A 17,718-nucleotide genomic window follows, 5' to 3' on the forward strand; every position below is an offset into this window, starting at 1 on the left:
CTGGGCATGGGAGGTGTAGCTCAAATGAGCCAGGAAGCAGCTAGTCTTATCATAGTGGAGAACTGTCGTGTTTCAGAAATCCTTACACAGAATTGGCATCATTCAGCATGAGTGTCCATTTTTGCTTAGGAGGCTCACCAGTGCAATATCTAGAACATTGCATCTGGTTGGAATGGGAGGCAGGGGGGCACTTCCACAGCCTCATGTCATACGGATGTTTCAACAGGTATTTCAGCCTCTTCATGATTTTGGATTTCTTTATAACTTTTTAAAGAAAAAAGCCAGTAGTGTCAAGTTCACAACCATTTGTACAGCACTTAGCACACTGCTCCATGACTAGGGTTTCTGGGCACTGTGGTAATACAAAATTAATCAAAATACTCAGACTCCTATAAGCCAGTTGCAACCTTCTAAAATCAACTTTCTCTCCACTGTTGCAACACATTGTTTTTGGAATCCACCTTTTAGCAACCGCACAGACACTTACAAAGTTCATGTGCAATTCACTCCTGCTGAGATCCACTTGTTCCTGCTGCCTTTCAACCTGTGGATAGCATTTCTACCTTCTGATCCACTTGAATTGCTGTACACGTTATTTGGCCTCAGAGGCAACTGCTCATGAGTGCTGTTGGCAGTCATCTTACTTCATTTTCGTCTGTCTGTTGGGATTCAGTAAATCAATTTTCTGGGGTAAATTTTTCACTCCTGCTGTGTGCCAACTCTCACATGGTTACAGAATTCAGTGAAAGCTGAGACCTTGGCTATGACGACAATGCTTTTCTAGTAAAGAAGGAATGAGTGCAAGACTAGAAGTGGTTGCCTTATTATTTGAAGGGGCAGATACCTATCCAGCAATCTTAAATGGTGTGGATTATGGCTGTTACTTTCCGGATCAGGAGGCTTAGTGAGGTCAGTCCCCAAATCTTGTCTGTACTGGGATTTAGCAACTGGTGGACAGCAACCAGTTAGTTTTTATGTATATTACAGGGGTGCATAACTGAGATCGGAGGCCCCCATGGCGCTAGGTGCTGTACATAAACCGTTCCTGAGGAATTTACAATCTAAACAGACGAGATGGGAGGAGAAGGTCACAGCAGTGGCAGAGCTGGGAATAGATCCCATGTTTTCTGGGTCCCAGATCTGTACCCTATCTGCAAGACCACATATTCTGCTTAAAAGCAGGGCACGCTTAATCAGTGAATGGTAAGTTTCCTTGCTACTTGGTTTTCTCAGTGAAGCTACATGGGCTGCTGCCCATCTATTGTGAAATCCCAAATATAGACTTAGAGCCCTTGTCTTGAGCTGTCTTGGAGGGAGTCATAGTGTTATGGAGAGACACAGTAAACCTTTCATTGTGTCAGGCTTTTTTTATTTACTTGATTTTAAAAAAAACAAAAAACAAAAATTGCCACCTTATTAACACAGGTGAAGCAGCTTGGCACCAGGCATTTCCTGTAATGAATAGTTGCAGTTAATGGCCCTCAGCTTTTCATCAAACCATCAACTCTCCCAGCCTTCATTAATCCCAGGCATGACCTCTGCGTCCATCATTTATTCTTTAAGTGATCTTGAACTAGCATACCAAGGGAGGGAAGGTACAGTACCTTGATTTCCTTAGTGCCATTACCCTAATTACTTCTGTAAAATGTACATCCCAGCAATAGCTCTCTTGAAACAAAACAAGCAGTCATGCAAAATGACAGCCGTTAAATTCGTATCTTCAGATTTCACAGTGTACAAGGCATTTGGAAAATCCGAGGGTTGGTGAGATTCAAGGGGAGGAGAAATAAGCAGTGTGTAAACTATTTGGGTACAAACGCTGCATGGCATGTAGAGAAATGTGGTCAAAATAGTCCTACGGATAAATGGTGGCATGAGTTAAAGCCCCAGCCTTCCTGGTGAAGTTGATGATCGCAGCAGGGAGTGGGTCACTAATTCAGTTACATCCCAGTGCACATGGCGAAATCTCCACCCAGTTGACCAGACATAGGTCTGTCTTGAGAAGAGAGGTCTGGGTATGGCGCACTGGCAGAGCTGTGTCGAGGACCGGGATTCTTGCACTGAACTTTTTCTCCTAGATTCCTAGCTGGTGCTATTGGGGTTTTTTTGTTTTGTGGTTTTTTTTTATGAGCATTGATTTCAGTTGCTTTCAACTCATTTTGTGAGTGTGTGTGGAAAAGGCTTTTATGCCACAATTTATCATAGTAGAAGGTTGTGCCTTACAAAAGTCTGTTTATTTCAGGCTCCACCATTGACGTACATTGGAAAGTTACTTAAGCTTTTTCTGTTTTTGCTTAACCTGTCTTTGGATAAAACACTTGAGATCCATGGATGAAAACCACTATATCGGTGCCTGTTCTTATTATTGTACCCAAAGCAGGTTTTTAACTAAAGGTCGTCTAAACCTAGCTGATCTTTTTGGATGGTATAAGTATAGTAGATCAGTATCAGCCTTGAAGGAGGAGTCCATGGTGGACTGCCAGTTGAGGCTGGGATAATGCCCTTTCCCACGAGTGAAAGATTTAGCTTTGTGTACTGTATTGACACCGTAGTAAATCAAGTTTCCGTCATGCAGATAAAATTACCTAACCCAAACCACTGCATCTAGATAAGATGTCAGCTCCCAAACTCTCTCTTGCCTGCCTTTTGTGGACAGTCTGTCCCTTGACTGCATTTCCCTTTCCCTTGTGGTTCAACCTAAGGTAGTAGAAATTAAACACCCTTAAGCCAGACCATTTAGGGAGGTCTCTAGTATTGGGTGACGTTGCTGCCCTTTCCCCATGTTACAGCCCATAATATCCTTGCATAGTTGCTCATACTGATCCCTTCATCGCTGAATTCTTTGTTACAAAATCTGCTGCATACGCAAGGTTGAGGGGGGAGATGCAGAACCTCCTGTACCTAACGAAAAAACCAAACACCAACACATGTGGCTATGGTCAGAAAATAACGTCCCAAGAGCAGCATCTTTTTGAACACCAGCAAGTCTTTTATTTTAGTCATCTGTGACTAGCTTTACTCCAGAAGCTCACATACACAAACGTAGATTTACCCCGTCTGAGGCACTTCGGTACGGCAACCGTGTAATACCTAGAATGCAACCAGCTGTTTCCTGCATCCACAGGATCACTATGGTGGGGGGTCCAGAATCTTTCGAGCTGGTGATTGATAGCCCAGTTCCCCATCCGCCCCTCCTGCTCTTCCCCCCCCCCCCCCCAAAAAAAAATGTTGAGGTCACAGTGCTAACTGCTACCAGGTAGGGAAAATTTGTGAACAAAGCAAACGTGATGGTGTCGCGGTTACAGCTCTGGTTTTCTAGTCATAGCTATGCCCTAAAGCTGGAAAACAGCAGATGCAGCTGAGCCAGGTGCTCTTTAGAAGTCCTCGAAGCAGCCTTGAAGCAATTATGGCTTGAGGTATTTAAGCTTCCAAGTCTTCTCAAGATGGGCTTATCACAACAGCTCCCAAAATCTAATCTGCCTAATGACTTCATTAAATTTAAAAAAAAAAGAATGAAATTGACCTATTCCAATGAAGGTAATAGCACAAAGCCCCAGTAAAAATTGTCAGTTATGAATGCCAGAGCAAAATGCTCAATGTGAGCAGTTCATCTGTCTTTTGTTTTGGGCTATTTTGTATTATGCCCTCAACGTGACTCTAAACTAATCCCCAAAGAGCAGGCTTAATTGCAACATGCCTGTCACTTAATTTGTCTCAGATTCATGTATCTATTTTCTTAATTAGCTTTTTCTCCAACAGTCGTTTGCAGTCTTGCTGTCTGTAATCATTAAACCTCTTTACATGTGTCTTAAACTGAACAAAACCACACGTAGTGTCTGGCAGGAGCACTGAATGCTGCAGGAGCGAAACGGCAGGCTTGAGCAACACAAACTGCTGCTGCGTTCCATGAGATCTGTCCTCTGACTACTCAAAGCGGGCCAAGGCCATGTTGCATCTGATTTCCACGCAGTTGAACCTGATCAAATCATCCAGGAAACACCAGACACAGCACTGTCCGCCATCCTTTTTTTTTTTTCCCCCACCCCCAAGTCAGCAACATCCCTGGGAGAAATGCAAGCAGAGAACACATCTATTAAAACGCTGTCAAAAAGGCGTTTGACTTTGGGTGAAACGGATGATCACAAGGGAAGGGTTTGAGCTGCTGGGTTACAGCAGGCAGGTGCTATGCAGGGTTTGGGCTACTGCAGCATAAACTGCACCAACCCACGCTCTTCCTCCATGTGTGCACTCCTTCCTCCATACGCGCACTCATCCTTTCATGAGCTGCAGAGCTGCCTCCTCTTCCACTGCCACAAATCTGCCAGGGCACCACTGGGTCCACGGACCCTTCAGCTCTGCTGATGCACCTTGATCTCAGCCTGCAAGCACACCATCCCCACCCTATCCCCCCGCTTTGCTGGGGTCCTGATCCATCACTAGGGTTCTTAGGCCCTGCAGTAATTATCATACAGTCTGGGGGTTACCCATCATACCTAACTCTGGTGGTGGTTCTGTGATGTGGATGAACGTCCAGCCAGGGACTAGGATAAGAAATTATCAAACTTTGCTCCTGTCCCAATAGGGAGGTGAATGAGGGTTTGCAGAAGTGAAAGGCTGGTGCACAGACCCACTGTGTCACTTAGCATCCAGTAACTCACATTAATATGTATTCATGTGCTGTGTGAACAGCATTGCCACTGACCCTAACATCCTGCCTAAATAAGGATCGGGATTGGGATAGTTGTTACAGCTAATACAGTTTTAATCCCATTGTAAACTGGATTTAAAATTGATTCTCTAATGTAGACCAATTTATGGGTCATGGTCAGTTATTTTTAGTTTGGCTTAGTTTGCCAAGACTTGTTTTAAGTTGCTGATTAGGCCTTAACTGGAGTATTGCCTCCAGTTCCAGGCACCACATTTCAGGAAGGATGTGGACAAATTGGAGAAAGTCCAGAGAAGAGCAACAAAAATGACTAATGGTCTAGAAAACGAGACCTATGAGGGAAGATTGAAAAAACTGGGTTTGTTTAGTCTGGAAAAGAGAAGACTGAGAGGGGACACAACAGTTTTCAAGTACATAAAAGGTTGTTACAAAGAGGAGGGAGAAAAATTGTTCTTCTTAACCTCTGAAGATAGGACGAGATGTAATGGCCTTAAATTGCAGCAAGGGAGGTTTAGGTTGAACATTAGGAAAAACTTCCTAACTGTCAGGGTGGTTAAGCAGTGGAATAACTTGCCTAGGGAGGTTGTGGAATCTCCATTATTGAAGATTTTTGAAAGCAGGTTAGACAACACCTGTCAGGAATGCTCTAAATAATACTTAGTCCTGCCATGAGTGCAGGGGACTGGACTAGATGACCTCTCGAGGACCCTTCCAGTTCTGTGATTCTCGCATAAACATTAAGGTGCAGAAAGTCAGCATGTCTAGTCTCTAGCACTAGAAAACCACACCTCTGTCCAGTGTGCGGCTAACAGTCTGCATACTAGAAATCTATACAAGGGCTTAGGCCCCCTTTTACAGTCGATTGTCTGTCTGACTTCCTCTGTCCCAGTGGCTTTCCCTTCTCCATAGATGACCCTTACTGATATGGCAAAAGACTAAAATTTACTTCCACTGTTGACGGTCTTTTCTTCCACAATGTTTCCAGTACTATCCAAACTCTCCACTTGTACATCTCGAATTGAAACTCATTGATATGTGGCTGCTCTTGTTGCTCTGGAATATCAGCTAATGAAATGAGTTTTCATTGGTACAGCTCTCAGACCTTCACTGTAAGAGACTCCCAGGAATCCTGGTCCTGTCCCATTGGTAGAGCTGACCAAGAGTTGGAAATGGGTGAGCTATCGTCAGTATTCCTGAATTCTGTTCCCTTCTCTGCCACGGACTTGTGTGACCTTACCCCGTCTAGTCTCAGCTGCAGAATACCTGCCTCGCAGGGCGTCGTGAGAATTAATGTTTATTTGTGAAGTGCTTTGAGCTGAAGGGTGTTGGAGGTGAGATTGATACAGGGCAGGGTGTCCTATGCAGCACCATCTCTGGAAAACACATTCTGGGGCATACACCTCAGAGCTTGTCATCTGAGTGTGACAGTCTCTCTCCTCCTTGAAGAGGGGCTTTGGGAGAATCACTGAGATAATTCTGAAGGGATTTATGCTGTGCTCCCTCACCAAGCTCCAAAATTATTTAATTTTGCCTCCGAATTGGTCTGGATCCACGTTCTCAAGCTTGCAGAGTTGTGTTAGAGAAAATGGGTTAAAATATGTCTGCACAGAAGAGCAAAGTATGAATATAAATGAAGCGTGGTGCTGCTTTTAGAGTGTAAGCTACTCCCAGAAGGGATAGCCGCTTCCCCATTTGCTTTCTTGATAGCTAGGGCCCTGGGCTTTCTATTTATAGAAAGTCATTGAGAAAATCAACAGAGCGTGAACTGCGCAGCATTGCTGAAGGTTTCACAGTGGAATTGATGAGCTCTGCAGTGGCGGGGAAGAAGCGGACGCCTCCTGTCTATTCACCACAGATGCGCGCACACACATCATGGAAAGCGCTTATCCCATTTTAAAATGCCAGATCTTCCCAACTGCAGGGCTGCCCTGTGGGAAAACAGGCAGATTTGGGGGCGCAGCCCTGGCAGGCTGGATGCACCCTGAGAAGGGCTACGCAGCCATGAAGAAGGGATGTTCAAACCGGCCCTGCAGCCTTTTCACCGCACAGATGCTGGGGGAGAAGGGGCCTCCCAGGCTCCCGTCACCGTATAATGACATTCTTGAGGGCGGGCTGGTCAGTCAGCGATGCCAGGGCTCCCTTGCCAGCCTGCTGCAGAATGGGACCTGCAATGTCGCTGTGCAGCTTGAAGCCTCCCTGCCTGATTTAAGTGCTTCAATGTGGAGGACAAGCGCTTGGCAGCCCCAGCACATTGTCCTTTCCTAGCCTCCTGCGGCATTTCTCAGCCAAGCGCCTTGAGGCTGTTCGCTAACCTTAGGGTGGACAAACACCCCCGTGAGCTGGGAATTCACCCCTGCTCCAAGGTGGGAAAATGGGAGGCAGAGAGGTTGAACAGGCTTATCCCAGGTGCATCAGCGACTCGGCGGGAATAGAATGGGGCAGTCCTAATTTCCAGCCCTCTGCTCCAATCAGCAGCCCCCAGCACCTCCCGGCGGGCAGGAATCTTCCTTCTGGACTTCCTAAAACATGACTGAAAAAGTGACCAGCAAGCGAGCTGAACCGCTCTGCCCTGGGCCTGCTCGGGCTCTTACGCTCAGCCCCCGCCCTCCTGTGAGCAGTGAGCCCTCTTGCCTGCCCCGACTGATCTCTCTCTAGGAACCTTTAAGTAGTTACAGCTTGTGCTTGAGAGCTGGGCTGCAAAGCAGCATCTAATGAGAGATCAGGCAGCTACTCAGGAGGAGGAAGATAGGTAGGGAGGGGTGTCCTGACCTCACTTAAATCAGCTTCCCTTTGCAGCTCAGTGCCTTTGGGGAGGGATGAGAGTGGGATGTCTCCTTGGCTTTGTGAGGGGAAGCCTGTGCTCAGATGCCCATTGCAGTCAAAAAGCAATACACTCCTACTCTGTTACTGCCCTCTGTTTGCGCTGGGAAGGTTTGCCTTCTCCTGTGGGTCTTGGCTTCCCCAGTGCGTGACCCGCAACAGCCAAGCAAAGTTGTCGTGCAAACTTCCCGGCTCCAGCATCAACTCTGTGTGCTCACCTTTGCAAAGGTGATGGTGATAAATTGTTAACTTGCTTGCTACAAAATCATTGCCCAGGGCAAGTGCAGAAATTTGCAAGGTTACGCCCCAGTGTCTCCCGGGGGGTGGAGGCTTGAGAGGATGATGCACCCTTTGGGATTTGGACACCGCTGTCTGCATGTCCAGTGGAGTGTCGTGCTGTTGCCAGATAAGCCTTCCTCCGCCTGCTAGCTGGCCAGCTGTCTGAGGAAGAAGAGGGGCAGAGGGTTGGTGGGAGGGGGCTAAGGACCGAGTTGGGAACCTTGTGCCTCGTGATTAGGAGAGAACCGTTTCCTGTCCTGCTGTAATGGGGAGGCATGAATCACATGAACAGGTGAAGCCTCCCCCCGCCTAGGCCAGCCCCTAACTCTGCTGATACAGTGCTACGCAGCATCTCCCTCTTGGCTTAGTTTACGGTCTGCCTGTATAACAACCTGGGGGAGCTAGAAGCCGTTGCATTACACTTAATAGGCTGCTGGATCTTAAATGCTGCAAGCCTTGTTGCCTGGCAGCGTCAGTGTTAGACTCTCATTAATGTTTTACCCAGCCAGGTGCTTATGCGCAATGGTTTATAGATGCAAGACGTGGTCTCTGCCTTGAAGAGCTTCTACTCAAATTCAGCCAGACACCTGGGATCCATGGGGAAGCCCCACCACCAGACTGCCGGGGCCAGTGCTGGCAGGTGGCGAGCAGCGCTGGCTGGGTTTGCACAAAGTGGGTCAGGAGAAGCAGGCTGGTGGCAAGGAATCGGGGACTGTTCCCAGCGTGGGGGAGGAGATGAGCTAGGGGATCCATCCTGCATGGTGCCAAGCACCAGCATCCTCACGCCCACTGCCACATGGGGAGTGGAGGGTGCTGTCAGGATTTTAAAGGATCAAGGCCCAGGAGAGGTGAGTGTAGGGAGCAAACGAGAGCAGCAGTGGGGGCTGGGGCACAATTGCAATTAGCGCTGGAGTTTGAGTAGCATAGCAGAAACAGTGTGGCCATCCTCCCTGCTCCATGTGTCTGTCCTTACAACAAAGGCGATCTCGGCAGCACTCCTGGTGTGATCGTTCGGGGGTGGGTGGGCTAAGTGACGCAAGACGTTGTGCCAGAACACAAGGCAAATGGCCAGTCTGTTTGCTCCTTTCCAGTCTGGTGGCTTTTGAAGTTGCTAACTGTTAGGAAGCGAGTTAAGCTGCTGCCAGCCCTTCATGCACGGAACTGTTTAATCCGATTTGTATCTGCATAAAAAGCACGGGGGGGGGGAACGTACATTTCCATGACATGTCGTGCTTTTACGAATTGGAGGCAGGAATTCGCGCGGGCAGCTTGAGTCCACAGAGGAAGCGGGCTCGTGGGTGAACACGCTCAGGGGAGGAGCTCACTATAGTGGGAAAGGAGTGGGGGTGTAGAAGAAGGGGGTTCTTCCATTTGAGGTGAGCTGTCCAGTGGAATGAGGCCAGGACAGGCTGACCCCTCTGATGGCTCTTCTGAAATGCTTCAGTAATTCTTAGCTCAGCTGGAACCCCTCCAGCTGAGGGGCTTACCGCGCTTCGGAAGCGTTGATCTCCCCCTCCCACCAACATTGCCATGAGGCACATGGACTAGCCCCATTTTACAGATGGAGACACTGAGGCACAGAGAGGTGGCGATTTGCCTAGTTCACATGGTAGAGCTGCTAAGAGAACCCAGGAGTCCTGACTTCCAGTTCACTGCACTGACTCTGGGTGAGAGGAGCTAGAATCTTTCCTCTTCTCTTGAGCTCCATTTTCTCCTTCTGCTCTTTCTTCCTCCCCACGTTGTCCACTCCTGTTTCTCTCACTCAGCTTTCTTTTCAAGGAGGAAGATTTTTTAAAACTCTGGAGGTGATCCCAGCTTGATTGCGACGCCAGCAGCTGCTCCAGCAGGTTGCAGCCCTCCCTTTGCTGCTGCTGGCTCTGTCAGTGCCCCCTTCGCCCTCCTGAATTCTCAAGGTCAGGTAGAAAACTGATTTACTTGGAACTTGCCATTTTGAGGGGAGTGTCTCCCTCCTGGCCGTCACAATGGGCAGACCCTGCCTGGGATTCCTAGCAGAGACGCTGGGGGCTTCACCCCCACTAGTGTCCCTTCCGCTCAGCAGTCGGAGGACACTGGCCAAGGTGCGGGGCTTGCGTTGCCATGCCGCACCTTATCTGTGGGCAAACACATCTTCAGTCTCTCGGGCGGTCAGTCTAGCACCTTTCGTTAGCAATAGACGACACCTGGCTCTTGCCATGTGATGATTTGTCTCTCTGTTCTGAGGCACGAGCTGTCTGGAGACCTCTGTTCCCCACTGGAGTGGGGAGATCAATATGGGTTTATAACTAGGCTTTCATTTTGTGCTAGTCTTTTGCGTGTCTCGGTTTTTTGGCATCTGTAGGATTTTGTAAGAGGCTGTGTGTTTAGTTAGCTTCCCCTCCCCCGAAAGAGGAGCGCTTTCATGTTTTTTCCCGTTGCAGTGGAAACGGTTTTTTAAAATAAAAGGTGGCATTTGCGAGTGAAATAATGTGTCTCTTTTTTCCCTGCTGCTTTATGTTGTGGAGAGAAGCCCTGGAAGACTTTTTTGTTTTACCACCAAAAAGCTACAGTGTGTTGCTCTGACTGTTTGCTACGTGAGAAGTTATGGGCTTGTCTACCCTGTGGATAAACTGGAGAACTATTAGGGTTAATATCACCAGTATGAAGCAAGGGAAACCCGAGCAATTAAAAGGATTTTTAGTGAGGCTGCTCCAGTGCAAAGAGGCAAAGAGGGGGAAGGGATGTATGATGTTAACCCCGATTTAATTCAAACGCCTGTCAAACGGGAAGGAAGATCTCTCTCCACATGATGCCAGCCCTCCGGGTGAGGGCTGAGCACTCCAGGGTTGCTCGCTGACCCTCCTGCAAATCTGGGCAAGACCAGACTTGCTGCCTCTGATCGTTCTAAGGTGAAAAAACTGAAATTAGCCCCAGCCTTGTCCATGACAGGGATTTGCCCTGATTTCTGCCCCCAGGTGCAGCTACCCCAGTGCAAACCTCTACAGCAGACAGACAAAACTGCTTTTAGCCCCGGTGAATCTTACCCTGGCTTCAGGCATCCGTGCCAATAGCAGCTTGGCCCTGGGGCAGTTGCACTGGTGGCTAATAGGCTGGACAAGGCCCAGTGCCAGGGTGCTCAGGAGCCAAGGTGCTGAGCATAGTCTGGATGTCGGGAGGGAGGAGGCCAGAGCCTTCAGTTTCTAACCAGCTGGCCTTCTCTCCTCCTCTGCAGGCTGCAGCGTACGCATCCGAGGACGGCGTCCTGACTGAGGCCATGATCGACGCCCGCATGGCCGACGCGGTACAGCAGCACGAGCAGAAGATGGAGTGGCTGAAAGCGGAGGGCACAGACCCAAACAAGGAGGCTGGCAAGAGCCAACGGCTGCCTCTCCCCGTGGGGACGGCTGTCTGAGAAGCTGCAGACTGGTGTGCGCGGGGAGGGCCGGGGGAATGACGTTGGAGGGTCGGTTGGCCGGCCGTGTTGGTGAAATCATGTTCTGGGGGTGAGCACCCAGTGGCGCTGCCATGCAGCGATGGGAGCTGCCCAGGTCCTGCCCTCTCAATTTTATACTTTTAGGGAACACCAGAAATAAATGTCTTTTAAAGCAGGCTGAAGAAGCCGCCAAATTAAAGGAGCCCCCTTGACGCAAAGCCATTGCCTCGCTGCTAGTCTGTGGCCTTTCTCCTGAGAGCACCAAAGTCAACCCCCTCTGTCAGTGGCATAGCCAGGGGGAGCGGAGATTAAAAAAGGCACCACCCGCTGGTACTCTCCCGGCGGCGCTCCGGGTCTTGGGCGGCGGGTCAGGCTGCGCTCCGGGTCTACAGCAGCACTTCAGCGGCGGGTCCTTCACTTGCTCCGGTCTTTGGCAGCACTGAAGGACCCCCGAGCGTGCTGGCCTGTGGTTTCCAAGGAGCACAGTAGCCCGGCACAGCAGCTACAGCCTTCAGCCATGGCAAGACTCTCCCAACGGCGTGTCCCTGCTGCGCACCAGACGCTGCTCCGACAGCTCTTGCGTGGCTCATCTGGGCGCCCCAGCGCTGGGCTTGCCCCGAGCAGCAGGACATCGTGCTCTTCCCAGGCAGGTCCCGTTCCGTGGCTGAGTTTTAACACATGCAGCATGTCAGCACCTGGTGTGAGATCAGCCAGGGCAGACCCCACAAAATTCCCCGGTATCCACGAGGGCTGTGTAGAATAAAATCCCTCCTGAGCTTTTATCCCCTTCACACGTGGCACCGTGGAATAAACCTGCCTGGGCCTTGCCTTGGAACTCACCTGGCTGCGAGGATCAAGGAGATCAACTGACACCTGCATTTCCCATAGCAGCAATCTTAGAGGCAGCCCTTGGACTCCGAGCCAGTGGTCGATGCGGCCTATGGGGGGACAGTGCGGTGACTCTCTGCTAAAACGGTAGTGCCTCTTGCAAGGAGGAAGGACAGCCCGTGCTAAGGGACTGACTGGTTCCCTGCTGCCGGAGCACATGTTCCCGTTGTACAGGCTTTGTTCTGGGAGATGCTGCATTTGCTGTGTCCATCCAGCCTTTTGCTGCGCTGTTCGGTGTGGGAGCAGTGAAGGCTTTGACGTGGATTTTGCTTCCACGTAATTCTGCCCTCCGACGAGTCTCCGAGCTGGTGGATCCTAGCAGACAGGTGGCTACCGCAGAAAAAGCACCAGCCCCACTGGCAAAGGATTGACCTGGCCTTAGACAGAACTCCTCGTGCCCTACAGCAGACCCTCCACCCCCCTGAGGCAGGCTTGCTCTCTCGGCTGAAAGCTGCATGGGGGGGAGCTGGCCTGGCCAGGGCTGGCTGTCTGGCACCTGTCAGCGGGCAGACATCTGGCGTGGCAGCTCAGATGCTGTTTTATGCCATGGCATGAGGGGGGAGGCAATGGGAGATGCCCTGGAGCCACTCCTGGCCTGCTGAGCGCTTGACAAGCATGCCTGTGGCAGGAGCCTGGAGCCCAGCCTCCCTGGATTGGTGACATCGAAGCTGCTTGTGAGTCTGCGGGCAGGCCAGAAACAGCCTCTGGTTTTGAGCTGAACTGGGTTTGAACTCCGGGTTCCCAAGCAGCTTTGCTTTCCAAGTTCCCCTCTGTGTCCGCACCCCCCAGATGTGTTTGCCTGAGCTAATCCTGTGCCCTGGAGTACCTGGCGGAGGTGCTCTCCCCCGACAGGAACTGACAGCGTGCTCGTCACTGGGAGCTGGCTTGCAGCTTTGAGAAATGCGTGCTGACAAGGTCTGGGAGCGGGAGGGATCGCAGTGACTGTGCAGAGACTGGCAGGGTTGGCCTCCCGGGGACTTGAAACAAGCAGCTTTGTGGGGCACCACAAAGGCATCAGCACTCGTGGCTGCAAATCCACCTGGCTTGTGCCATCGTCCGCTCTCGCTACAGCTGCTGGAAGCCCCACCAGCATCTCTGGATACTAGGTTGGGCGAGAGAGAATCTGGCTGCTTGGGGAAACTCTAGCTTCAGAAACTTGCTTATGTGAGGCTGGTGCAGCTTTTCCGAGTGGCCGGTGTCCAGCTGCAGGGTACTGCATAGGAGTGCAAGGCTCCTCTTGCTGAGGGCAGGGCAGCATCTTTCCCAGTATGCATTACTAAGCGCTGACGTGCTTTTCAGCGGCCTCTGCAGGCTGCTTCCCTGGATCTCACCCAGGCAGCTGTACAGAAAGTCCTCTGGGATGAAAACCACCTGTTGCAAGACCGCTGTCCAACTCCCAGCACAATGGGCTAGTGGGGCAGGTGCTGCTGTGTGCTGAGGGCTGGCCGGAAGGGAGGGACAACGCGTTCATACGGCTCTGACCAGGTGACACTGGGGTGTGTCTGCGCTGTCCGACCATCCATTCTCATCTCTGCCTTTGGAAGGTGACACTTCAGCTGGGGTGGGGAGAAGGGAGGTGTCGATGCCTTACTGTATTGTGCTGTGTGCACTTACAGATGCAGGCAAGGACATCTCAGGCAGGGTCCCAGCGATTCGATCTTGGTGTCAAAGACCGGTGGGTGCGCGGCTTTGGGTGTCCAGGGAAGCTGAAGATCTCTTCGTGCAGCGCTAGCCCTGAGAACGGTGTAATTACCACAAAGGGGGCAGCCTCTGTCGCTCCTGCATGCGGCCAGTTTTATTGCGTGCCCTGCAGTTGAGGGCTGGCAGTGGTGGTCCCCAGGTGAACTGCAGGGTCCAGCTCATGGTGTAGGGAGGGCAGAGACTGTCAGGATGGATTTCGTCCTGGGTGCTGAGCACGTGCAGGTCCCTCTGGGCTTGCTCAGCTTCTCTGAAAATCAGACAGTTTCTCTAGTCTCCCTGTCTGTGAAATGTGGGGAGGGAGGGGAATGGTCCTCACCCCCATTTCGGAATGGGCTTTGAGATCTACTGGTGGAAAAGCACCAAGTATTTACCTGCCTCCTTTGATGCCACACCCAGTCTTTGCTCCTGTTAGCTCTGCCAGGGCCAAACGGTCTGGGCCCCACTCTGCCTCATGCATCAACAGAACTGTCTTAATGTGTGACACTTCGTTATCGATGATTGATGTAAAAAACACTGCTTGACTCGCTGGTCCCCGCTGGTGTTACAGCACTGGCAGCTTGGCGAGGGTGGGGGATCAGTCTTTTCCCTTGTAAACTGAGCCCACTTTAGTTGGAATCCCTGGAAATGAACATGAGCCATCATTCTTACTGCCCCTCTGTCCGGTCTGTAATTGCTCATTAAATAGAATCTGTTGATTTATTAGGGCAGCCTCAGATAACTAGTCTCTTCCCATCCTAATTAGTTTTTCCTCAATCACATTTTTCTTCTATAAGCTGTAAGAAAGAAGAGCAAGAACACAGCTGGGTATTCCTCTGGTTTGTTCTGGTATGATGTACATGGAGCCCACAGATACTAGAAAGAGAAATGCTGTATTTCCTACTGTGCTCTCCAGCCGTCTGTTCATCCCTTTCTATCCTTCCTTTCCTGTCTTCTGCTGACACCGGTAAATAGAGAGTGAACACCGCTTAAACCGAGTGAAACAACACCACAGCTGCTGTGTCCGTGTGTCCTACGCTGCCTCCAACTGGTTGCCCTCAGTTACGTCTTAAAAACCAAGTGGAGCCATAGCTCTGGTGACGCAGTTCCATTTCCCCCCCTTGCTGGCCATCTTTGTGGGGACGGGGTCGAGCCCAGTTAAAGGCAGTATGGTGTTGTGGTGGGGAATTGAAGGGCTGGTGGCATTCTCAGCCCACCTGATCAATGGTGCTGACAGCCAATTTGGGTGAGGCTTTGCACTAATTTTTTTTTCTTTGCTGCCAAATCAGTGGATTTAGAAACTGCCTTTAAATGATAGCTATTAATTGGAGGTGCCCTTAGCTTTCCCTTGGAGTTCTGCTGCACAGAATTTCCGCATGAATGAGGAAGGTTCCATGCCCCAGAGAGCAGCTATTGCTTCCTGAATCAGGACAGGGTCTCTGCACCACTGCTTATGACCCAATCACTGACTGTATGAACTCACACACGATCTGATGGCTTCTCTGCATGTGTTCTGGTGAGTTAAGTGTGACTGTCCAGGCTCTGTGTCTAACTTTTAGGTCTTGTGATCGTTACTTTTGTAATTGCCCAAATAATTTAACTGGAAAGGGGGAAGAGGGAACAAAAACGTCTATCAAGTTATAACCATTGGTTTTTGTTTTAATAAAACAATATGAAATTTGACTATGTTGTTGGTGGCTCTCTGCCTTCTGCATGACACTGCACCTGGCTTTGTGTGTGTGGAGGGTGAGGGCAGGTGGGGGTCAAGCTTTTCACACTAAGCCGAAGAGAGGATGGTGATGATAGCCCTCTGTTTCTTTTTATGGTGGGGAAGGGGTGGGAATAATTAGTCCTTGCCCTTTGCTGTGATTTTTTTCACCTCTGTCTGAAATCATTTTGCAAACAGTAAAGCTGGGTGACTTCCGGTCAGGCCGTGAACCCTGAATAGAACTCAGGAGTCCCAATGGGCTGTGATTTCACTACACTGAAGGTATGTGTTTCGCATGGAGCCAGCTATCTGGATGTAAAGACCTAATGGAGACAAGGCGCAGGTGGTTTTTACCTCCATGTAGCTAGTCGAGGTCAACTTTTATACCACCCACCTGAGGTTGACCTTGACTAGCTACATGGGGTGAAAACAACAGGGGTTCATCTCCACTAGGATTTTACATTGAGACAGATATCTGGAGTTAGTGATGGTGATGTAAAAACACTGATTTTCTGCAGTGATTACGTAGCTAAGGTCCCTTGCTTAAACCATTAGGAAGAACTGCCACTCCCAGACTGGGACTAGAACCCTCCAGTCCTGACCCCCTACTCCCCTGCTCTAACCATATGTTTGTGTTCCAGGTGTTCACATCAATATGGCTTACGCTGAAGAACGGGAAATCCGTACTATGTGGGGGCGGGCTTGTACCCTGCACATCTCTTAACCTCCTGCAAATTCCTAGCTCCAACACCTCACCTGCGAAATCTCGGGATGCAGCAGTTGGCTTTGTTGTAGCTGTGCACATCTGTGCTTTTCACGCCTTGTTAGCCAGCTGCTTGTGACTGTGCCTTTTGCTTCTGAAATCTCTGGAGCATCGCACTTGGGTCTCTCGTCCACTTCCATCCCTCCCAGCCCTAGTTATGTGGTAGATCAAATACAGTATCAAATAGTCTGAATTAGCTGGTGGCTCGGTGACACTTCAGCCTCACCCAGTGAAAGAGAAATCCTGACTTTAAAGACAGTGGTTTGCAGTGTTTCTGTAGCCATGTTGGTCCCAGGATATGAGAGCCACAAGGTGGGTAATATCTGTTATTGGCCCAACTTCTGTTGGTGAGAGAGGGGAGTTTTCTCAGCTCTTCATCAGGTCTGGGAAAGGTACTCAGAGTGTCACAACTAAATACAAGGTGAAACAGATTGTTAAGCACAAGGTGTTAATGCATGTTGCAAGAGACCATTCAAGACGAAGTGGGAAATTAACACCCCCGTAGTCATTGGACAAGGAAGGGTTAGTGGATTACAGATTGTAATGAGACTTAAGCCAGCGTCTCCACTGAGTCCAGTACTGTTAGGCTACATCTACATGACAGCTTGTGTCGGCGTACTTTGTCGTTCAGGGAGGTGGGTGAATAAACCACTCCCTGACATAAGCACCAGTGTGCACAGGAGAGCTTCTCCCATCGCCATAGCTACCGCCGCTCGCAGAGGTGGTTTAGAGCATCTTCACCAGACGCGCTGGATGTGTAGACAGCTAGCCAAGTTATGAATTTAAGCTCCGAGGCTCATCTTTTGAAGGTGCTGTGCAGGTTTCCACTGAGGATGAGGGCTGAGAGATCAGCTATGGAGTGATCATTTTGTGAAAAGTGTTCACCCACCGATGACAGGTCTTTTATCGTTTTTGTGTGTGGGTTCATTCAGGAGTGCAGCGATTTTTCTGGTTTCACCCACATAGTTCTTGTTGGGGCATTTGATGTACCGGATGAGGTACACCATATATTGTGATTGGCATGTGTAGGACCCCTGGATGTTGAAAGATGCGAGGGGGCGGGAGGGGTGGTATTGATCATTATAGCTGTGGAGATATGTCTGCAGGTTTTGCATCTGTTGTCATGGCATGGTCTGATGCCACTTTGAGTTGTCCTGGTCTGTGAGGAGTTTGCTTCTGATGATGAGCATGGCGAGGATTGGGGGTTTTGGTCCCCATCAAGTGTGGGTTGTAATTGTTTGCTACCCCATATGGGTTCCAGTGTGGGGTGGCAGGTGACAACCAGCGGTGTGTGATCAGTGGTTTTTTTTTCCCTATTGAAGCAGGTTCTTTCTGGGTATCTGGGTGGCCCATTCCATGATGCGATCTACTTCTCGGGCGGAGTGTCCTGGTTTAGTGAAGGCAGTTTTAAGTGTGTGCGTATTCTGGACTTTCCCCTCAGAGCATATTCTGTGGTATCTGAGTGCCTGGCTGTAGCTAACAGAATTCTTGGTGTGTTTGGGGTGGTT

General features: G+C 50.0%; 1 protein-coding gene across 1 annotated transcript in view; it reads left to right on the forward strand.

Moving 5' to 3' along the window:
• The window catches only part of ATAD3A (ATPase family AAA domain containing 3A), a 67,354-nt gene extending 51,932 nt beyond the window's left edge, over nt 1-15,422 (forward strand). Inside the window, exon 16 of the mRNA XM_077837314.1 lies at nt 10,974-15,422. Coding sequence (XP_077693440.1) covers nt 10,974-11,153 — 180 coding nt within the window. The 3' untranslated portion in view covers nt 11,154-15,422. The remainder of the gene's footprint in view (nt 1-10,973) is intronic.
• Nucleotides 15,423-17,718: the final 2,296 nt, after the last annotated feature.

Source organism: Eretmochelys imbricata, chromosome 18 (genome assembly GCF_965152235.1).
Source record: "Eretmochelys imbricata isolate rEreImb1 chromosome 18, rEreImb1.hap1, whole genome shotgun sequence".
Classification (NCBI taxonomy): Eukaryota; Metazoa; Chordata; order Testudines; family Cheloniidae; genus Eretmochelys; species Eretmochelys imbricata.